This window comes from Cavia porcellus, unplaced genomic scaffold (assembly GCF_034190915.1).
Source record: "Cavia porcellus strain 051 isolate PalLab524CR breed Dunkin Hartley unplaced genomic scaffold, mCavPor4.1 scaffold_21, whole genome shotgun sequence".
NCBI classification, from domain to species: domain Eukaryota; kingdom Metazoa; phylum Chordata; class Mammalia; order Rodentia; family Caviidae; genus Cavia; species Cavia porcellus.
Window position 1 is genome coordinate 43,727,849 of NW_026947504.1, and position 24,394 is coordinate 43,752,242.

General features: G+C 38.1%; 1 protein-coding gene across 1 annotated transcript; it reads left to right on the forward strand.

Moving 5' to 3' along the window:
• The first annotated feature begins 702 nt into the window (after positions 1–702).
• Positions 703–2,469, forward strand: LOC100718431 (exonuclease GOR-like). Its single transcript, XM_005007099.3, has one exon. The coding sequence runs from the start codon at positions 703–705 to the stop codon at positions 2,467–2,469; it is 1,767 nt and encodes a 588-aa protein (XP_005007156.3).
• Positions 2,470–24,394: the final 21,925 nt, after the last annotated feature.

Here is a 24,394-nt window from a genome sequence, read left to right on the forward strand (position 1 = left end):
TGCAAGTTTGATCAATGTATCAATATCAATGAGATTGTAACTAGAAGAAATTGGCCGGAATATAGGAGAAAAGAGGAGTAAAAACGATCAAGATGCAATATATATGTGTGTTAACTTTCCAAGATGAATATAATTATTATGTATGAAAGACAAATACTTACAAAAAAAGTATTTGCTGAATAAAAATCATCCTTTCAATATCTATCCCATGGGATAGATATTACTTATTTCCTCAGTGTTGGGGATTGAACCTGCTTTTGTACATAGCTAGGTTTTTATTCACAAACCCTGGAAAAGTATATTGAGTGGCATTTCCAGGATAGCAGAGGCCACCAACAGATGTCAGACTGCCAGGGTCAAACCTTGGCTTCCTGGCACGTCCTATGACTTGGACAAGTTGCCTAAACTCTCTGAGTCTCAGTTTTCACTGGTAGTCCAGACTCTGAATGTTGTAAAATTCTAGGGCCATTGTTGGGGAAAGTGAGTGGGAGAAACCAGTAGGGAGTAGGGTGTGTGAAGGGTGAAGATATTGGATCCAATGGTTTACAACCGGCCTGGTAGGCGGAGCCAAGGAATTCCGGAAGCTGAGGGCGTGAGGCGATTGGCTCCCACTTCAGATATAAGGGCCGAAGGAACACCCTGGAACTCAGAGCGGACCGAGAGTAAGTAGCGGTGTACAGTCTTTCAGAACTCCGCGGCAGCATGAGTTTGAGGGCGACTGCACCTCCCTGGTTTCCACCGGGGCATCCACAGTCTCAGAAAGTGGAGGCTGTGGGTTTAATCTCGTATCCAAGCCCACCCCAGACTTGCTATCCGGCTCCGGGATTTATTTTAATCCACGCGCAACCTCCGAGGAGAGGCCTAGAGTTGCCGCCTGCCAGGCCCAGGATCGCCCAAGGGCCCCAGCAGACGCCAGCCAGCTGCTGGGAGTCGGGCTCGCCGAAATCGGCCAGGAAGCCCTTTTCAGTCCACTCTCCCGGGGGGAAGAGGAAGATCAACGTTCCCGGCGCGAAGTTGGCAGTCCCCCCCACAGATGCCAAGAGGACTCTGGCGGCCAGCGCCAGCCGGGCCTCCAATGGCGCGCAGCCCGGCGGCAGGCCGCTGAAGACGCGCTCGTCGCCGGGGATGGCGTCTGGCGGCACCTCCGCTGACACCGCGGCCAAGCACGCCTCCTACGGCCGGTCTTTACAGAAGTTCCAGAAAGACTTCGGCGGGAAAACGCCGACGGCCGTCCGCCAGTGCTACTTCGGCCTGTTCGCTGACGAGTATCTGGCGTTCTGCCTGTCGCCTGTGAAGGCTCTGAAAAGGGTGTGGATACAAGACAAGATGGTCTATCACCGCAGCCCCGGCAGGAACAGGAGCGCCTACTACCCGCAGGGCGCTGTGCGCGCGCCAAAGGTGCTGAGGGGCCTGCTCCCCAGCTTCCTGCTGGGCCTCAACAGGGTCAGCCTGTACAGCCGCCTGTGCAGGTACCTGCTCACCGAGGAGCAGCGCAAGGCCAACAGCTACCCCTTCCCGGACCCTGAGCGGCCGGGCCGCGCCCTGCTCTTCACCGGCGTGGACAAGCCCCAGAAGTCCTGCCGCAGGACCTGCTGCCGCTGCGGCGCTGAGTACTTGGTGACCGCCTGGGGGCTCTGCATGCACCCGGAGCAATGTTACTACCACTGGGGACGGCTGCGCCCGAAGCTCGAGGCCGGCAGCTGGGAGAACAAGTACACTTGCTGTTCTGCTCCCGTCGGCTCCATCGGCTGCCAGGTCGCCAAGCAGCATGTGCACGACGGCAAGAAAGAGGACCTCGAAGGCTTTGTGAAGACCATGGCCAAAGGACCTTCACAAGACGCCTACCCAGGTATCTACGCCCTGGACTGTGAGATGTGTTTCACCTCCCGCGGCCTGGAGCTGACTCGCGTCACCGTGGTAGACGCAGGCCTGCGCGTGGTTTATGACACTTTCGTTAAGCCTTACCGGGAGATTGTGGACTACAACACCAGGTTTTCCGGGGTGACCGAGGCTGATCTTGCGCACACCAGCGTCAGGCTGCGGGATGTGCAGGCTTTCCTGCTGGGCTTGCTGAGCGCCGACACCATTCTCATTGGACACAGCCTGGAGAGCGACCTGCTGGCCTTGAAGGTAATCCACCACTCGGTGGTAGACACTTCGGTGCTCTTCCCTCACCCCCGGGGCCTCCCTTGCAAGCCCTCTCTACGGAGCCTCGTGGCTGACTACCTCCAGGAGGTCATTCAGGACAAACCTGCTGGGCACAACTCTCGCGAGGATGCCAGCTCCTGCATGCGCCTGGTGGGTTGGAAGATCATGGAAGACGCTGCTCAGAGCAGCTGGAATCCTGGCTCATGGCCACCACCGCAGCTCGTCTCTCCTGCAACCCAGGCCTGCGTTTGGCCTAGGTCTCCGAACACAGCGTCCTCAAAGCCAGCCCTGTGCACTGCCTCCCCCGCAACTGGAAACTAAGATATGGAAAAGCAGACCACTCCAGAGACCCGACGGCTGTGTAAGACCAACACCAGAGTCCCAAGGACCTCAAGCACAGGGCTATTCCTTGGGCCTTTTTGTGTCAACTATTTATCACTCCCAGACCTCTGAGATTTCTGAGACGGCTCCCCTAGCCCACCATCCCTCCAACCCCCAATCAACCAGCGGTACCTGCCCCCCCAACTCTCCATTCCTGCCCTGGCATGCCATCACCCCTAACTCCCAATCCTCCAGCCGTGCCCCGCCCCTCCCGCCCCCCAAATTCTCCAACCCTGCCCGGTAGCCTACCAGCTATACCCCATGCCTTGGCTCCATTTACTTTTTTTTTTTTTTTTTTTTTTTTTTGTAGTGGAGATTGAATCTAGTGCCTTCACAGCGAGTACCTCTCCTCCACAACCCTTTTAAATTTTTATTTTGAGTCAGAGTTTCTCCAAGTTTCTAAATTGTTGGGCTGAGCTTGAACTTGGGAGTCCTTTTGCATCAGGAATGATTTCGGGCAAGTGCCATCATGCCTGCCTCTGCCTTTGCCTCTGCTTTTTAAGAGATGTGGGAATAGGAACAAGCAAGGTAGACATGTTCAGAGTTCTGTTCTGTGTTGTTCTTTTAAAAATTTTATAGTGATACTTTTGCCATTTTTAATTTAAATGATTTTCACAAATGCCCTTTTCCATCAGAGGGATGCAAGGCCCAACTTTCTTGTGTCTTGGAGTCATGCTTGTCACATCCTACTAAAATGGAGTCATGCTTGTCACATCCTACTAAAATGGAGTTGAGGAAATATTATTGGCTTGTTCCAAAACTCCTTCAGAGCACTAATGGAGACAGCCAATCATATCTTTTTTGTTATTTTGTTTTGTTCAGTGTAGTTTAGTTTAGTTTTGTGTTTTTCCAGTACTGGGTATTGAACCCAAGTCCTTCACATTGTGGTATATTCCCAGCTCTTTTTTATTTTTATTTATTTATTTATTTAGTTAGTTATGGGGAGTTGAACTCAGGGCCTTGTGCTTTTCAGGCAGGCACTTGTGGCACTGAGCTATATCACCTGCCCCCCCTTTTTATTTTGAGATACAGTCTTGTTAAATTGCCTGTGTTTGGCATGAATTTACAATTTTTCTGCTTTACCTTTCCAGAGTCCTGGGATTACAGGCCTTTGGCACTACTCTGGGCTTTAGTTTACTTTAAGACTATTTTTACTTAGCAACTGCTAGTGAGAACCTCAGCACTAACTTTCAGTAACTGCCATGGCTGAATTTGCCTTCTCTCATAAGCACTAATAATGCCAATGAATTTTTTTTTTTTTTTTTTTTTTTTGCTGGCATTAGAGATCAAACTGAGGGATGCTTTACTACTGGAATGCATCCCCAGGCCTTTTTTATTCTTTGAGACAGTGTCAGGCTGTCCAGGCACACTCAAAATTGCAGTCCTTTTGCCTCAGCCTCCCTCAGTGCTGAGAATACAGGCTTGCATCACCAAGTCTGGCTGCCAATGAACTTTTGTAGATTTTTTTTCTTCTGATAAAGCCCGTAACTTTTCCTTTGTTCTGTGGATGTACCACTACAGACTGCATGCGTGTTCAGGATTGCAGTCTTTTTTTTTTTAATCCCCCAATAAAAATTCTTTCATTAAAGAGTTGTGTCTGTGTGATTTTGTGAATTTTTGTGTTGAATTTGACATGCGTTGGGGAGGGAGGGCCAGGACCCAAGAACTACAGGAGATGGAGACAGAAGATTCCTACCCCAGAGTAGCCAGGTCCCTCTTTGGTCTTTAGAGGCTGGATCAAACATGGGGCTTCAAGCCCATCTGGACTTCTGTGACTTCAGATAACTGATCCAACCTCTTATCAGATCCCCCAAAACTTGACTGCCAGTTGTCTACAGAGACTGCCAGGCTGTCTCCTTCCCTTTGGGTAGGGGTCTCTATAGTGCTTTCCCTTAAGTTTAGGGCAAAGAGACGGAATAATGCTTATGTGGAAAAAAAAAAAACCTAGAAAATACAAAGCCAAATTCAAGTTAAAGTTATTTCTAAGGAGGGAACGTGTATAGAATTGAAGGGGTTGTAATTCTATTGACTGATTAGTTAATTTGCTGTGCTGGAGATTAAACGCAGAACTTATTTTCTTTCTTTTTTTCTTTTTAAATTTTGAGACAGGGTCTCACTAAATTGTTAGCTGCCCAGGCTGGGTACAAATTGACAGTCCTCCTTTAGCCTCCCAGAGTGCTGGGATTATGGGTGTGGGCCACTAGCCAGGCTTCAGTTGTTTAATATGAATCAATTATAGCAAAAATATTAAGAGTTCGTGGAATTTGATAACATGTATACTGGTATTATTATTTCCTGCAATTATCTCCATATTTGCAACATTTAAAAATGAAATTTCTAATTATATAAAGCTCTCAATTTAGTTAGGGGATTTGAGGAGGTAGATTTTAAAATGAAGTTTTTTTCTCCAGTACTTGGGAATGAACCAAGAACCTTTATGTTGAACTATGTGCCTGGCCCCTTTCTTTTCTTCTTAAATTTTCTTACGAAATGGCTAAATTTCCTGGGCTGTGGTCAAATTTTTTTAATCTAGCGTAATGACATTTTAATCAGTGAAGAACCAGCTTTACAAATCACAATCCTAAAAGATTATAAGAAAACTGGAAAATTCCCATCTCTTCATGACACCATAGTAAGGTAAGTAAGCAAAATGTATAGTGATTTGTTTGCAGTGATACTAGTATAAACCAAACTACTGCATTGTCAATTATGCAAGTCTAGCACATAAAATTATGTGCAATACAAAGTATTTGATAATCATAAATGTTCATATTATTAGTTATTTGTTACAGTATAATTTTTTTCCAGAACTGAGTATTGAACCAGTTTTTACCCTGAGCTGTATACCCAACCCTTTTTAATTTTTATTTAGAGTCAAGGATATTTCTAAATATGACTTAAATTTGCCATCCTCTTGTTGTAGCTTCCCAGGGTTATATTATGCTTTTAACTATTATTTAAGAATGCATTTTTACATTTGAAAAAACTTTTACCAAAAAAAGCATATTCTGTTTCCATATATCTCTTGTTTATTGTCTCTAGATTGGATCCAGAGGCCAAATTGAAACAGGGTGTGCTGGCTTACACCTGTAATTCTAGCACTCTAGGAATCTGAAGCAGAAGGATTAAAAATTCAAGTCCAGTTTACGCAATTTAGGAATGCCCCATCTTAAAATAAACAATAAAAAAAAAAGAACTGAGGATATAGCCTCTTGTGAAGGCCCTACTACCAAAACATACTAGCATATACATGAAATTAAGCAAATAGAAAAGATACTACATTAGGTGATTGACTTATATCATAAAGGATTCTGTAAATATACTTCTTGTGGCTTACATATAGATTCCCCCCGCCCCCAGCCTCATATAGCTATAGGTGGTGCTTTTACTGAAGTGACTGGTTCTAAAGTGTGTGATGTTGGAACTGATTCATGGGGGAATGCTAGAGTCAAGGGCACCAGGATTAAGGGTAAGAGTGCTATCTGCCTTAAGTAGCCTGAATAATATATAAGGGATAGAAAGAGCTGTGGTCATCCTTTTTTGCTTTGCTACCTTCTGCCTGCCATGAACTATTCCTTCTCAGCAATACCTGTCTGCCATGCCACCAAGCTTTAAAGTTGGACTGAAAACTCTACTAACTATGAGCTAAATAGACCTTTCTTCTTTTAACTATGAGTGTCAGATATTTTGTCTCAGCATCGAGAAAAGTAACCAAGACAATAAAAAAAGCAAATGCAGTATATTTCAATAAAATTTTTATGGACACAGGTATTTGAATTTTATATAAATTGTCATACATCACAAAAATTACTGATTTTGCTCAACCATTTAAAAACCTAAAAATGGCTCTTATCTTACAGGATGTACAAAAACAGACAGTGGGCTAGATTTAACTTGTCAACCTCTGAAATAACATATAAACTATTATTATCAGTCAAGTATTTAGATTGAATTTTAAAATTTACTATAGTAATTACATGAGCATATTTTTATAATTTTACTTGAAAAGACAATTGTCAGTTGATAACTTAGTAGTCTAACATTATAAACCTAGGAATGGTGGGGGAAAATCAAATATATTTTACTAAGTTAAATATAACTTATCTTTCTTGTATTTTTCCAGGCATATCTTCATTAAATATAATGGACTTTTAGATTCATTTCTGGATTCATTTAAAGGTAGACTAGAAAAAAAAGCCAAGTTTGCATGGAGGAAAAATTGGTAAAAAAATGCAATGTTGTAACTTGTTTGCTGTTACAGAAAATCACAAAACTGCAGATCTGGTCTGCTGAAAATTTGTGTTATCTAATCTCATTTGAATTTAATGCTACTTGTCAATTCTTTATGCATTGCTTGTTAAATTCTTTTTGCATTCTTCATAGCAACTGTTTCAAATTTTGTATATTTTCTGCTTCCAATCTCATCATATCTCCCTCATTCTTTTTGGTGTTTTTGAGACAGGGTCTCTATGCCGTCCAGGCTTGCCTTGAACTCACTTTGTAGCCCAGGCTGGTCTCGAACTTGAAACAATCCTCCCACCTCAGCCTCCCGAGTGCTGGGATTACAGGTGTGAGCCACCACACCCGGCTATATCTCCCTCATTCTAAGCATATGATCTTGTTCGTTTCATGAATGCTGTCCAATGTGAGCTCCTGCAGGTTTTACCCCTTTGTCCTCAGCTGGTTCGCTGCTGTTCCTTCTCTGTAACCTCGTCTTCCTAGATCTTTCTTTTCTTCTGTTATGGAGGTAAATGTGCTTTTTGTTTTTGTATGACTAAATTCTCCCTGAATTCTATCACCATTTTAAAACTTTTTCTATCAAATAGTGTAATTGGTGATCTTTATATATTTCCACAACATCCCTGCCCCTTTGCTGGCCGTTTCTCTTATATACAGTCTTTATTTTTCTAGCCTTTAAAATCAGGGTTTATTTAGTTTTTCTGCATTGATGTTTCATGCCAGCCAGCACCGATTCTCTTGACTGAGCTTCTGTTCTCACTGGTAGGTACCGCCTAGACTAATCTCCTAAAGTACTTGCATGTTTATAAGTAGGGGTTTTGGAAAACAGCTAGATTGTGCAGTGCTACACTCATAAGTGGATTAATCACTGATGAGAGCATAATTCGACTGAGAGGTAAAGGAGATAGGAAGTGGGGCCTAGTTGAAAGGAGTGAGTCATAAGGACATGACTTACACAACGTCGCCGGGCCCTTTTCCTCTTGCTCTTCTGTTTCCTGGCTTCCATGAAGTGAGCAGTTTTCCTGTGCCACCCTTCCAGTTTAATGTTTCTGCCTTGCCACAGGCCTAAAACCAATGGAGCCAGCTGATCATGGGTGAAATCTTTGAAACTGTGAGTCAAAATAAATCTTTCATCCTTTAAGTTGTTTTTGTCATGTAGTTTATACCAGCAATGGAAAGCTTACACACATTCCTTCACTCATGCCTATAAACAATCAACAAATCTATACTAATTAATAATTGATTGGTTTTGGGATTTTTGTTTGTTTGTTTGTTTTTAGGACTGGGAATTGAACTCATGACCTTACACTTGGCAGGCAGGCGCTCATGCCACTGAGCTAAATTCCTGGCCATTAATAATTGATTGGGATTGCATATTTAAAATGACTGTTCAGTCTCTTTTAGTTAAATATTTTATAATTTAAAAATATAGTCTGTACTTGATGCCTTTACTTTACCACATTAATTATTGTTTGCAGCCTGCTTTCTCTCTTCATTGTTTTTTTACTTTTCAGGTATCACAAATGACCTTTGAAGAGGAAAGTACAGTGTTTATATAGACACATATACGTACATGTACACACACACACACACATATATATACATATATGTATTTCTTTTTCTATCTCTATATCTATCTATCTATCTACTTTTATTTTTCTAGCTTTTATTCCTTGATAACTACTGCAAACTTCTTGGAAATTTTAATTATACAGCTTCTGAAGTAGTGTTACCTTTTTGTCACAAATTTTTCCTTCCCTGAAAATGTTGATCATTCTTTTTCTGTCTTGCTTCAAAATTGGTGTTTAAGAAAGTCATAGCATCCTTCTCTTTTGCTTCAATAGCCATGAAACCCCCGCCTATCCATATTCCATCCTTTTTCTTTGAACTGGAGATTCATGTGTCTTCCTAGTGATCTCTTTTGGCAGTTCTAGTTCTTGACTGTCAGGACCCTGAACATTCCCCCTGATCATCTCATACGGAAATCAACATGCTTAAAACCAGATAACGATCTTTTCATTTAAATTAACTTTTGCCATAGTAATTTAATTCCTGATTTTTTAAACAAAAGAAGTTTTTATCTCCTCAGTAATAAAATCCTAGAACCATCTTCTACTCATTCCCCCCCCCCCCATAATCTTCAGCTAAGTGCTGACAAATTTATTTTTGGATTATTTCTGGGAATTTTGTCTTTCTGTACTATTCCTTGTAAACTACCTTTATTTAAGTTTAATCTCCACATACTTAAGACATTGGTGGCATCTTCTACTGATCTCATTTCTTACACAATCACCAAACTCCACTTTGACATCTTTCTAGATCTTCAGTTTATTTTACCTCGTTTTGGCTATATTATTTTATTGCTCAACAATAATATCCAGCAATTGTGGAAGGCTTACTATGTATGGGACACATTTCTAAGTACTTAAGTTCTAAGTAGAGAAACTTAGTTCTCACAAGAGTCCTGTTATGGCTCATATTAGATGTCCCCCCAAAGCCTCATGTACTTATAGACAGGGTTTTGGAGAGGTGGCTGAATCACGGCTGTGTGATACTGAATTAAGGGTGTGAAAACTGAATTAGTCCCCTGATTGCTTCAGCATAGGTGTAGGTGCTGCATTTGCTGAAGAGGAAAGCATCATACTGGGTGAAAGTGCCGCCAATCAATAGATTTGTAGCCTGTACTGAATAAAAGAGAAAACAGAAGGAAGGCTGCTGCTTCTTACTTTCTGCTGCCTTGGCATGAACTGTTTCTCCTCTGCCATGTCTCTCTGCCATGCAGTCCTGCTTAGAACCGGCAGACTATGGGCTGAAACCTCTACAAACTGTGAGCTAATAACATACATTTCCTTCTTTAACTTGTGGGTGTTCGGTATTTTGTGCCATTAACCAGGAAGTAACTAAGAGAAGTCCCATAAAGTATCTTAGATAATGATCTGTGGAGGACATTGACTCTCTTAGAGTTCAGCAACTCACCCAAGATCACACAGTTTACATGATTTTTAAACCCAGGAATTCAAGCTCATCTATCTGTCAACGTCATCCTACAATGAGGGCAAAGGGGAGATCACACGCTTAACCACTGCAGTCTAATATGCATTTTGTGAGTGAGTTAAGTTCAGAATGTTAACTTGGCTTTTAACTCTCTGACCTCCAGTTGCTTTTAATTTTCAGAAATATGAAACACAAAGCCAGTAATGGCTCTCCTATTGTATTGCTAATCTTCATTGCTATGTATTGAGTTTTTATTCTGCAGAATTTTATGTTGTTTTCTTTATTCTTATTATGCTTCTCTTCCCTTACTAAGCAGAAAGTGTTCAGTATAAATCCTTTCTGCCACCTTTCAATATCTGAGTGCTGGGTTCTGCCTTACCCAAGCACCTGAACTTATTTTGTTTAATTCGTATTTCACTTATCATTTTTTGGGAGGTATTCAGAATGTTGATACTGATGTGAGTAATGCCTTATTTAGACGTCCCCCCAGAGTGATGTGCATTCATAGGTAGGGCTTTTTGGAGGTGGCTAGATCTATGGTATGTGACACTGGGATTGATTCATGATGCAATGCTAGGATTAAGGATGTGAGTGCTACTGCTCTAAGGGGTAAGATATAAGAGATAGAAAGAGAGTCGCCATTGTTGCTGCTGCTTGGTCACTTGGTTTTGCTGTCTTCTTCCTGCTGTGAACTGTTTCTTCTTTGCAATATCTCTCTTCCATGCCATCCTTCCTTGGAGCCTGTGAAGTACAATCTTCACCCCCACAAACAGTAAGATGAAATAAACTATTGCTTCCTTTAACTTTGGGTGTTGGATATTGGGTCCTAGCAATAAGACAAGGAACTAAGACAATATGTTCTCTCTTCTACATGGTAAACATTTTCTCATCATATAGCCATATTATGTAGAAGTATGATATTGATACATTTTCTAATTATGATTTTAAAGGATGAAAATGTTTAATCAAGGAAAGAGAGAAACAGTGACTTCCCCCAAACAACAGATGATCTCAAATTATGTCATTAGTTCTAGTTTTTAGTCATTCTTGAAAGATAAAATATTATTACCACAAAAATGGAGATTTTCCAATTAGTTCTGAATCCGAGTAAACAAAAAATATAGTACTAGAAATCTAGCATGGCATCCTTGGATCCTTTGGATCCTTTCCTTCCTCTTGCTAAACTCTTGCAAGTGTGCCCATCATTCTCTATTACCTAAGTAGCTAGGACTCTACAATATTAGTACCAAAACCACAATCAGAAGAGAGGAAAACCAAATGTTACAAAACTAAAAGCTATTGTAATGAGATCTTTCTACCAGCCAGAAGTTCCAGTTTTATAGGGAGATGTGGTTCCAAAGATACATATAGTAAGACAATGAGGAAGTGTAAAACCAAAATGACTTAAGATTGTTTCCTGTTCTTTACCTTACGCCAAATGCAAGTTTTCCTTGCCCTTGGAAAAATAGTGTAGTTACAGGATACATTTCTAAAGCAAAATAAAATTAGACACAGTTTTTCCTATTAAGCTCGAGTCTTACCAAACTAATCCCCTTTCTTTATGGACTCCATGGAAAGCCATATTGTTTTCTAGTTTTAGGTTGGCCATGATCTTTCTAAAATTAATTTCAGAAATTACTCTGCTTGTGAAAGTCTAAATTCACTGTACTTATTAATGCTTTAAATATCTACCAAGCATTTATCCTGTGTCCCATGAATTCATTCTTAAATTGGGGTGTCTTTGTCTTTCCCTGCTTTCCGACTTTGAGTCAACGAAACTGGCAACTTTTACATTTATGGTTTACCTGGCAACCCTGGTACCTTGTAAAATTCCGTGGATGCTTGTTGCCTAAAACATATAAAAAAAACCCTGTTCTATCAAGAAACCCGACCACTAGAAGAACATTTTTTTTTTTTTTTTTTTGGTCAGAAAAGAGCAAGTACAGTCCTTCTTTCTACATATAAGAATCAAGAGCTTCTATTTGGGTCTTTAAATGATTCTTTGTTGAGCCCTATCTCAGCTGTTTTTCTGTGGAATCTGAAGTGTTGTGTGTGCTTATTTTCCTGTTTTGATATTCTTCTGATATAGAATTTTAGGTTAAAAGACATAATGGGAAAGGAAAGAAAAGGTATAATAAAGGCCTTGGAGGGTTTCAGAGGAGGGATAGAGAACTTTAGGTAGAAATGAAGGTTTGCAAAGGCTTTTCTAAGGGATTTCAGGTCCTTCCTTTCAGAGGAAGAAAGATGTGGGGCTGATAGTGCACTGTGGAGTTATAAGTCAGCAATATACCATTAGGTATTTAGTAAATTGTATTAACAGTTGCCTAGTATTTTCCAGGCAAATATTTCATACCAAATTTATATCCACATAAATCCATGCACCTCATAAAACTGCTTTAGACATTAACCATTAGTCCATAGGATAAGTTTTCTGTCATCTACCAGAATAAAAATAGCACTGATTTATGGAATACTCTCTGAAAATGATTGAAGTATGCTTAAGCCCCCAAATCTACAAAACAAAGTGAAATTTAAAAAACCTTCATAAATCCTTTAATTAGTCAACATTATATTGACTAAGAAAAACCTATGAAGTATCTGTCTTGTGTATTTTTTATTACATCTTCCATTGAGATTAATATATTTTTTTCTAGATAGTCCAAAAGACCATAAAATTTAGTCTGTTTTAAATTAATTATATTGAACTCATCCAAAATAAATGCCTTTCTAGTGAGATACATATAGACCTCTTTTTAAAAGCTTAAAACTCAACAATTTACTACATAGAATACAGTGATCAAAGAAAATAAAAGCTTTGTGTGTTTCCAGAGATTTGCATGTTCAAATTTAAAGGGTTTGGTAGTTATAGTGATGTAGATGTGCAGGCTCCCTCAGCGGCAGGAGATACAGATCTGTTGGAGAAAGTGACAGGCAGGGTGCCCTGGAGTGGCCTGGACCACAGGTTGGCAGGAGTGGAGATGGCAAAGATTGAGGGTGAAAGCTGCTCAAGAGAGATGACTGAGCCATCTTTATTCATGATTAAAATAGATGGTCAGAACAAAAGAACAAAATGTTGAGAATCTTGGAGAAATGGAATAGTAGAGAAGTTAAGCAGTCTAACAAAAGTTTATGAAATGAACAAATGTGCCTGAAGATATTTCCTTTTTCTTTTTTATATTTAAAAACTTTTCTTTAGTCAGGTATGGTGGTTCATGCCTGTTACCCCAGAATCTGGAAGGCTGAGACAAGAGTATTTTCACAAGTTTGAGACCTACACAATCAGTTCAAGTCCAGCTTGAACTACAAAGAAGGCCCTGTCTTAAGAACCCCCCCGCAAAGCCAAAACCAAATTAAAAAAAAAACAGTTAAGGTTTTTGTAAATCAACTTAATCTATTCATTTTTTGCCATTGTTGCACTTTTTATACGTGCATATGACATTTTGATTACTTCCATACCCTATTGCCTTTTCTTACACTCATCTTTCCGAGTGCCACTTATTTTACTATTATTATCTCTAGTTACATTCCTTTTCCTGCAAGTGAAATTTTGTTCTTTCTATGGTTAAATAATATTCCACTGAGTGTATAAACCATATTTCCTTTATGCATTCATTCATTGGTAAGACCAGTTATATTTTGGCTATTGTGAATTGGGCTACAATAAACATATGGATGTAGTAGTTATTCTTCCAGTATGCTGACTTCACATCCTTTGAGTATATACCAAGAAGTCATGTAGTAGTTATATGGTACTTTCCACTCTCACCAATAGTGTAGAACAGTTTATTTTATCATGTATCTTCATCATCACTTACTGTTTTTGTATTCTTGATTGTAGTCATTGTGACTGGGGTAAGAGGGTAATTCCAGTGTAGACTGATTTGCATTTTACTAGTGTGACCTAGGATATTTCCATTGGATGCCTACCCAGTGACTTTCCTTGGATTAGACACAGAGAGTAAGAAACCATAGAAATCATTAATCATAAAAAAAAGCAGAGGAACTAACTCTGATCTTCAGCCAGACTTTAGTAAGACCAATACCTCAAACTACCACCTTAACTATCTTGACTACATCTCTCTTTTTTTTTTTTAATTTTTAAAGTTACCACTGCTACCATTTTAGGTCTAGAATGTTCCCCAAAAGATATTTGTTAGGGATTTTGCAAGGTGATTGGACTGTGAGGATGTTATGAAGCATGTAAACAATATTACTTCAACCCCATTTTTTCTTTTTATTCCTCCTATGCAAATGATCTCATTTTCTTTTTTTGCCTATTCTGTAGTTCTTTTTTGTTTTTCCAGTTTCTTCTTACAGATTAATATTTCACAATGATTTTTTATTGAAGTAAAATTTGCATTAAGTAAAACTCATCTATCTTCAAGTGTAGCATGATGAGTTTTGACAACTATGTGTGTCCATGTAGCAACTACCACACCACTGCAGAAGGCATTTCTGTAACTGGCACCTTTATGATCTGTAACATTCTGCTCTCACACGCCTCGGTCCTTGCTTAACAGTAATATGCTTTCTATTGTCATAGATGAATTTTACCCTTTCTGGAACTTCATGTAAGTGGAGTCATATAGTTCATACTCCTTTTTGTTTGATTCTATCACTTAACATTATGGTTTTAAGATTCATTCATATTGTCATGTTTGACAGTAGTTCTATCTATATTGTGTGACGTCCTATTGCAGTTTTTCCTTTTTTTTAAGGAAGGAAAGATTTATTTAGGCTTCCGACTATATCAGCTGATTCCACAGAAAGGTTGCGTGACAGAGGGGCAGCCATTCATTGCGGTGGAAGACAGCAAAAGCAACAAGAGCAAAATAGCAATTTCCTTACTTTTTCACCCATTCTTCACATTTTCTTATTGCCAGCTTTTGACTATTATGGATACAGTTGCTATGAAGATTTGTATTTAGGTCTTTGGACATGTATGTTCCTTTTTCTTAGTTTTATGTGGGAATTGATTTGTTGGTCAGATGGAAAGTATATACTTCAACTTTATCAGAAACTGTCATGCTTTTTCCTGAAGTATTTTTAAATTCCCATTGGCAGTGGATTCTAGTTTTTCCCATAGCCTTATCAATACTTGCTACTGTTAACTGCAGTTTTAGTCATTCTAGTGAATGTGTAGTGGTACTTCATGGTGATTTTATTCTGCATTTCTCTGATGGCTAATGACACAGAGAATCTTCTCATGAGCATATGGTCATTTGTGCACCTTTTTAGTGCCCCATTCCAATCATTTTTCATTTAAAATGCATTTAGTAATTGGTTATGACATTAAATTTCTTATATATCAGCAAAATATAATTTGTTTGTAAGTTAAAAGTGCTATTTCTCTATTATACCAAGATAGTCAAGTCTTTGGTTTAACTGAACAGTTTCTGTACTTGTTGCTTATATTTAACTCAAGTGTATCAATAAGTGGAAAGTCAGTCAAAAGGCCAACAATTCCTTTAAATGGGCTCTTGATAATTGCGTGTTATTTTTGCAAAAGTTCTAAATTTGTACTGAATATTATATGGCAATTTTATCAAGAGAAATATAGAGCTTACACAAGCCAGCTGTCTAGCACAGTTTGAACTATTCAATTAACAATTTTGTATCACAATTAAAACTAGAGTTTGACTGATTATAAGAGATAGTACTACTCAAACTTCTTCAGTTAAATTAGAAAACAATGCATTGAAAAGTATGTCAAAATAAGTGAACATCAATGTGAGAGTGGAATGATTTCTCTCAGTTCTCTTTGTGCAAATTTAAGTCACTGCGGTATCTTAATTCTCATCACCTGTATCTAGATACAGCAGATTCTTGGTGTTCAGGATACTAATATTCTACAACATCACTGAAACTACTACAGTAGTGTAAACACTGAACTAGCTCCTATGGTAAATGTATATAGATCAATATATAATAATTTCTAATCCTAAGAAACAGCTCATACTAGTATTTATTTTATAGGAGAGAACACAAGATTGAGAACTGGTAAGTGATTGGCTTGAGCATACCACATCAGCAGAGCAAGAATTTGATTCAAACCTCAGCTGCCCGCAGCTGGAGCTTCTCAGACTGTACTGTCCTGCTTTAGCTCTCCCTGTCCCCTGATCATTTGTGTTTGAAAGCAAAACTGAGGAAACAGAGCACTGCCTTGGTTGACCTTGGTTGGCCATAGCTGGAACTCAGACCTTCAAGTGACTCAATTCTTTGCTGCTCTGAGCATGTCCACAAACTAAGGCAAACTGCTCAGGAATACTGATTTGGGGCATAAGTAAAATTTAGCAAGAGGATGAATCCATAGTTATGGCATCTGTGAGTAACAAGATTTGACTGTTTATAGAAGATCACAAAAGTACATCCACATTCATATGCAATCACATGCAACTTTGGAAGGTGGGGAAAGAAGCACTGGCAGAATGGCACTAAGCAGTGGTCTTGGAACTTTTTTCATTATTAATAAGTTGGACACCAGTGATGAGTGAGATTCTCATCATTTCAAGGTTTCTGCTTTATGTCACCATTGTGTATTATATATAGCTAGTTGACATTTTTATGGGTCAAAATAAATTGATTGGGTAACAAAGCTATAAAATATGGGTCATGTGAACATCTAATCATTTACTTATTCATACCATAGACTTAAATCTCATGTTAAGCAAGTGTTAGTGGGCTTGGTCAGTCATATTTATATAAACAGAATCACGAGGCATAGACGAGTTTTGTCAGCTCTCATATATTTGCTTTTCTCATTTCTGTATTTGAGGTCATCAGAAGTTTGTAATAACATGATTCCAGCTATTTCCATAGCTCTATCTGAGAGATGAAGTCATGACATTTGGCAGCAACATTAAAGCTATACAAATTTTATACAACTGTTAACAATCAGAATATTATTCCAGACAACTTGGACCCGTGAAGCAACTGAAAGAACTCAAGAGATCACAGAGCGGGAAGATGACAATTTCTCAAGGTGGAAAATCATTTAGACAGAAAAATCTATTTTCTTATTGTTTCCTTTTGCATTTATACATTTGAAAAAGAAAATTATTGTGAGCAAGGTCTTCCTCAGTAAGTTTGACTCTTTCTAGGTTATTCTTACTAAGTTGTTTTATAATGTGAATAATATAATCCTTACATAATATCAATTGAGGTTTTTTTTCAACTTAATGTGGTGTTTAGATTTTGAGTAAGATTTAATTTTAATAATTTTATTGGGTAGTTTAAAATTTATGTTTAATTTTATGTTCTGTAATAAGCTTATATATTTTTTGTTTTAAAAATATAAAATATTTAATTAATGTTTTGTTTATGAAACCTATGTAGTCAAACTAAAGTGCACATATTTTAATAACATCAGACTTGCTATTTTGTGTAGGCACTGTAATTTCCATTTGAGTAGGGACACTTAGCTGGAGCTATCAACTACTGCTGACTCTGAAACTTACTTACTCTTTACATAAAAATTGCTGTATCAAGTTCTTCAAAAGTATTTCTTTACGAATTTCTTATAAAGTGATATATTTTGAGGAAGAGAATGGATCTTAGAATAAGCAAATGACTTTGTTGGCTTGTAATTTAAAATAAACATTTTCATGTCAATATAGAAATAGAAAAACCATTTTTAAAACCTGTAAGTTGACTATTTAACAATTTAATTTAATTTAGTATTAGATCGCTAACATTCATTACCAAATGTTTAGTACTAAACCTTTATTAAATGTTAGTACTAAATATTTATTTAGTATTTTAGGGGACATTTCTAGGCAGTAAAATTGTAAATGTTAATAATATGTTATCTCTGGCTTTCAGAGTTACAGTTCAGTAGGAGCTGCTCAGTGTTACAGGCAAATATATCTACTATATGCAAAAGCACTAGCTAAAAAAGTATCACAGAAGAAAATTTCAGGAAGCTCATGAGGCACAGAATAGAAGGTATATAGTGGGAAAAGTAAAGGTCCCAGTTCCCCAACTAAAGGGCATAGATTTGGAAAGTGAATCAAAAAAAACAGAATCCAAAAATCTGTTGCATTCAGCAAACTCATCTAACCTAAAAAGAGATGCTTCGACTAAAAACCAAAATATGGAAAACAATATTTCATGCACCGGGGCCACAAAAGCAAAAAAGGGATGCAATTTTATTCTTGGAAAAAGTATACTTCAAGTTAAAATTATGAGAATAAGTAAAGAAGGTCCCTACAGACTAGTTAAGGAAACAATCCAACAAAAAGAAATAACACTTGTAAATATACATGCACCGAATATTGGAACTCCTAATCCCATAAAATGAATACTGATGGACACAAAAGATCAAATAAACACCAGTGCAATCTGAGTAGGTGTTATGGTTTGAATCTAGGTGTCCTTCCATAGATTTTTGGAGGTGTTTGGATCTAGGGCATGTGAATGTGCATTAAGGGTGTGATAACTGGATTAGTCCACTGATTGGGTTAGCATTGTTCTGTGAATGGGTAATGGGAAGTCCCCACTCTGAGTATGGGTGGCATCAATGAACAGTCTTGTATTACCATGGAATAGAAAGGGATAGGAAGAAGGCAGGCTGGTGGGTTGATGTTCTGCTGGCTGCCTCCTGCTTGCTCTGCCACGGACTCCTCCCTGCAAGGCTCTCTACTATGCCACCTGTCTTGGAACCAGTTGACTATGGACTGAACTATGAGCCAAAATCAACCTTCGCTCTTTTAACTTTGGGTGTTAGGTATTGTCTCAGCAATGAGAAAAGTAACTAAGACAGTGGGTGACTTCTATGTCCCACTTTTAGAAACAGATCAACTAAACAAAAATTCAATATAGAAATATGAGAAATATCACACCTTTGAACAAACGGACTTTATAGTATCAGTTCACAAAGCCTGCTTAAATAAATACAAAAGAACTGAAATCACTACCTGTATACTGACAGACCGCTGTGCCTCAAAACTAGTTTGGGTATTTTTTTGTTTGTTTGTTTTTATCGGTACCGGGGATCAAACTCATGACCACACACTTGCAAGGCAGGCATTATGCCACTGAGCTAAATCCCCAGCCCGTGTGCCTCAAAACTAGAAAACCATTACAAAAGAAACCACAGAAAACCCAGAAATTTAATAACACCCTCTAACATTTAAGGGCTGCCTCCTAAAACTCAAAATCAGGCAGGGCCTGGATCCGGGTACTAAAACATTGGGAGATTTCTCACTGTGACAGTTAACCTCAATTGTCAACTGGTTTGGTTTGAGAGATGCTGAGATATTAGTGTGTCTAGGAGAATCACAGGGGTACGACTTTGGGGGTTACATCATGTTCTTGGCCACTTCCTGTCTAGTGCTCTCCCCTGCCCTCTGCTTCCTGGATGTCATGATGCAAGCAACTTTTCTTCACCACACCCTTGTGTCATGATGCTCCTGCCTTGGAGCCAGACAAATACAGCTGTATAACCAAGCTAAAATAAATCTCTCCTTTAATTTATGGATGTCAGATTTTTTTCTGCCACAAAAAATTGACTAATACCATTCACTAGACTCTGTATAACTGTGATAGTCTTCTTTGCCTTTGAAGAATAGATGTCTCTGCTTTGCTGAAGGTGGAAGGAAGATGCCAAGCCATAGTACCTGAGCTTCTTATATGGAAATATGGAATCACTCTGTGTAACAGGGATCTAGTTTCACGAAAAGACTTACTTTCCTCATGATATTAGGTTGGACAAAGTGCCTAAGTGTGGTCCAACTAGCAGTGGTCAATGCAATGGACGTTATTAGATGATCATGATTGATTAGAACTCAATTTGTGGACATGCTAATGACAGAGAGAGAGAGAGAGAGAGAGAGAGAGAGAGAGAGAGAGAGAATTTGTGTTTTTGTGTTCTGAGCATAAATGCTAGGCTGAAAACACAGTGGCTCATCATTATCACCTCTTCATAAAGCCCTGACTCTCTTGTGCCTACTTACCAATTCCCACTTGGGTAGATTGCCTACAAATAGAACTTTAGTGATAATTATTTTAATTATTTAAATCTATGACATATTTTAGGAGAATTTTATAATTTATATTAGGAGTGTTACAGCTTGTATCTAGAGGTCCCCTCAAAGCCTCCTGCATTCATAGGTAGGTATTTTGGAGGTGGATCTAGGGTGTGTGATGCTGGGATGAAGGGTGTGATGCTGAAACTGATTGATGGTGCAACAGTAGAATTCACGGTGGGTGTGAGGGCTACCTGCTCAAGGGTAGCTATCCTAGGTAGGATATTTATACAGAAGGAGGATCACTGCTTGGTGATTGGGGCTTCTTTGCTATTTCACTGTTTTCCTGTCTTCTGCTTGCCATTAATTGTTTTTCCTCTGCCATATCATCCCAACCTTAGAGCCAGTCTCTATGGAACTAAAACCTCTACAAACTGTGAACTGCAATGAATCTTTCCTCCTTTAACTTGAGTGTTGGGTATTTTGTCTCAGCAATAAAAAAGTCACTAAGACAATGCATATTACAACAAGCAGGTTCATTTTTAGCCATAAGAAGAAAGTACTTGCCCTTTAATGACCCAGACATCATCCCACTCTTTCCACTCCAGACTGTACAGGAAATTCCTCATCATCAAATCTCTAAAAGCCACTCTCAGACTTTACTCATATTTTAAAAATTCTGTCATCTCTTAGTTTTTAAACAGCAAGAATCTTCTGCATAAAACCGCATGCTTTTATTGGAACAATGAGCCAAAAGTAGAAAATAATTTCAACCTGTGATTCTATGCATTAGTACAAAAACACTGGAAATAGCATTTCATTTAATGCCATGAATCTAAAGTAATATAGTAAATTCTTCTAACAGTTCATAATGTTCCAGTATAAAGTTTGATTAAATGATTGATATTTTCCTGTTTCTCACCTCAAAGTCAACAATAATTTCTGACACTTACATGTTTTATTTCAGAATAAGGATCTCTTTTCCTGTTACTTAAAATGAATAAGACTTTGTTTGCTGTTATTTCTTTTTTGAGCAGTTCCAGACAGGTAGTGAGCAAAAATCAACATTCTTGAATAAATCTACAAAGATTTATGGTGTGACAGTTAAGGTGGATTGTCAACTGGATTGGCCTGGGAGTCATCTAAGACATTAGTAAAGCATACTTCTGGGGCTGTCTGGGTGGGTCACAGATCCATGACCTTGGGTAGTATAGATGGTCCCTTCCATTCGGGCCACAACCTTGTACCATTATGCTTCTGCCTTACAGCCAGCCAATTATGAACCTAATTCCCTGAAACCAAATTAAACCTCTCTGCCTTGAGATTGTGGGTATTTTGGTATTTGGTCCCACTAATGGGAAAGCTAAGTAATATATACAGTATAATACATTGGAAAAAGTGTTGTTATAGTACGTTACTAAATTCTTTGAACTTCATGGTAGGTAGTCTCCAAAGATGCCTATGATCAATTTTTTTCTGGAAGTTATGTGCATATCCTCTCATCCAACGAGAGGTCAAATCTATTTCTTTTGCTGTAACATCTAGGCTGACCTTTTAAATTTCTTTGACTAATTAAATTGGGACAAATGATACTGTCAGAGTTTTGTACCTTGCATTAGCTGTTATTAACTTCTTTAATTTAGCTAGGATAGAAGAAATCTACAGTCTTACTGGGAAAAAGTTCATGTGGACTCACACTGAGAAATCATAGGTACTGTTATCTCAGACTACTCACCAAATGAAAGCAACTGAATAAATGACACTAGCTCACATCACATGGAGCAGCAGAAGAACTATTTAGCTATGTAATTCTAGTCCAAATTCTTGTCCTACGGAGTATGAGAAATATTAAATTGTTGTTTTAAGCCACTAAGTTTTGGGTCATTTATGAGGTAGGTACCTGAAATAAAATAAATTTATATGCCAAAAGCCATATAGTGATTTATCATGAGTAGTTTTTAATAGTTCATTAGCTAACAACTCAATCAGATCCCGTAATGCTGTAAAAAGTAAAGGACCAGAAACCAGTTGCTTTGTAAAAAGATTTGCTTGCAGGTGTTAATGTCATTTCTTGTGAGTTCTTTCACCAATATTTTGAGTTGTGCCTTTGTCTGATAGTGGTATATTTTTAAAAATATTAGAGCAATAAAACTACATATTTTCTCTGCTCTTTTTTTTCTCAGGTTGCTTGATGGGGGTGGTATGGTGTGATAATTTGACATCTTCTACCTTAAATCTGACCCTCCTCTAATTCACTATATCATTCTCTTTCTACGTGCTTTAGAAATCAGGGATGAAGACGAGTTACCATATTTGATTTGGATTGATTTTTTGTGGCAATATTTTCTGACCAATTAGCAATTTATGAAGAAGGCTAAGTTTTTAAGGAAATCATATCAATGATTGCATTTGATGCATGAGTCAAAAAGCACATAAAATATGTATGCATCCTGAAACAAGTTGGTTGTTTTAGCAGATTCAACTTCCAGGATTATATGAAATTTTTCTGAAAATTACTTCTTAGGGGTTGACTCTCTTTTTCACTTCCATATCTACAATATCTTCACATTTTCAAAAAGACAGACACATTTTTCTCTGTTCAAAATCTTGTATCTAGAGAACATCACCCCTTACCACTTCCCACCAAGGACATTGCAAAAAGAGAACAACAGAAAAAAATACATAATCTTATTGTTATTATAAGGATAATATGTAAGGGGGAAGTATTTCTTCTGTGGTAGGAATAGCTACTAACTGGTATAAGACAAAATGCTTTTTTTTTTTTAGCAAGAAACTTGAATGGAGAATAAAGATGACAATGTATTTTAATTCCTTAGTCTAATACTGGATATCAATATCTTCTTTCCTTCTTTTCTTTTTCTTCTCTCATTTATTTCCTCTCTGTTGTAGTCCCAGAGAAAAAGCTTTTTAGGTGACAGCTCTGTAAGCTATATCATTATTGGGCAGTGTTAAAAATCCTTGCTTTAGGGCCAGGGATTTAGCTCAGCGACATAAGCACCTGTCTTGCAATTGTGAGGTCATGAGTTTGATCCCCGCCAAAATCTTTGGTTTATTTCTAAATCATAATTGCGCTGTTTGCTTCAGATTGCATTTGGGTCTGTGCCCTTTCCTTTCATTCTGTTTAAATAGGAGAAGAGCATGTTACACAGAAATCATGTTTATTGCCTAACCTAAGGGGCAGGATCTTTGGCTCATGTATCGAATAGTTTAAAATATTGTGTATTACAGACTTTCATTCCACCCACATACATTTTCTTTCAATTTAGAAAAAGAAAAGAGACCATGGGAAGAAACTCTAGGTCAGCTCAAGATTGGAGAAGGGGGTTCTATTGCTTCATTAAGTCAGGGTCACACTATTAAGTAGTTATAGGTTATTAAGTTAATTATTGCAATTAAGTTGTATTATCATAAAGTATCATGAATGATAATGTGGTGTTAAGTCTGAGTAATAATTTCACAATCTCCTGAAAATACACTGGTATTTAGTGGAAGTGGTGTTTATATAGACTCCCTGTGAGACAAATCAAAGTCCTAATACAGAAAAATGCGTGTATTTAACAAAAAATATCAATACACATTATAGTCATTTACATTCAGTAATATCACAGAAGAAAATCAGCCCTTAGACATATTTTATACTTTTTAATATTTTATATATTTCATTTTTAGTGGCTGAGTTATCACCATTTTATTATCTCAATGTAATGGTAAAAAGGGTCCAAAGGTGAGCCACTTGCAAGAAGGTGTGATAGATTCGTCAGCAAAATCAAAGATGCCTTGGTCTGGAAAACCCTTTTCAACATGCTTAACTTTTGATGTGATTTTATCATTCCCTTTTTGTACAATTCGGGATGAAGTTTTGGACATGTATCTGATGATGTGTCGGTATTAAATCCTTGTCCTGCAGAGTGAGGTCCCCTATCAGAAACATGTATCTTTTAGGAAGATATTGCTTTGTACCAAAAACCGCAGAGGCTAATTGGTTCGTAAAAGGAATGTAGATATAGATCTTATTGCTCTCACCATTTTGTTTTGCTGGAAAAAAACTACACTCAATTCTGGAAAATGAGAAACAGATGGTGGCAATCTTTCTCTGAAGCGTTGTACTGAAGTATTCATGTTTGGAGGTGTAGGTGAAGTTTGTCATTGGCAGTTGACAGAGAAAATTGAATTTAGGAAAAATAAATGTTATATTTCAAACTTTATATTTGGCTCAGTTAAATCAATAACTTTAAAGCTCTTGCATACTTTTCTTGAATTTTAAGGATACGATGAGCTAATCAGAATAATCAGACCTAGAATTATGTAACATTTATTTACTTATGTATTTATTCAACAAACATTAAGTGTTATGTATGTGTCAAAGCAATGCTATTTCCTGGAACCATAATAATAGAATGTAGAGTGAAGAACTATGAAACAGGAGAAACAGGAGATATCATGGAACTGAAGTCCAGAACATCTAGTAAAGAAGGGAAAGGGGCAGAGGATCTGGTGAAGAGTTTGGATGGAAAAAGCATGAAAGATGGAAAAGAAAGGTCATGGGGGACGTGGTAGCAGCCAAAGCAAAAGCAGAAGAGAGGAAGTTGGTAGAGATAAGGTAGACTATGTATCACACTTTTGCTCATAATTAAAGATTAGGCTTT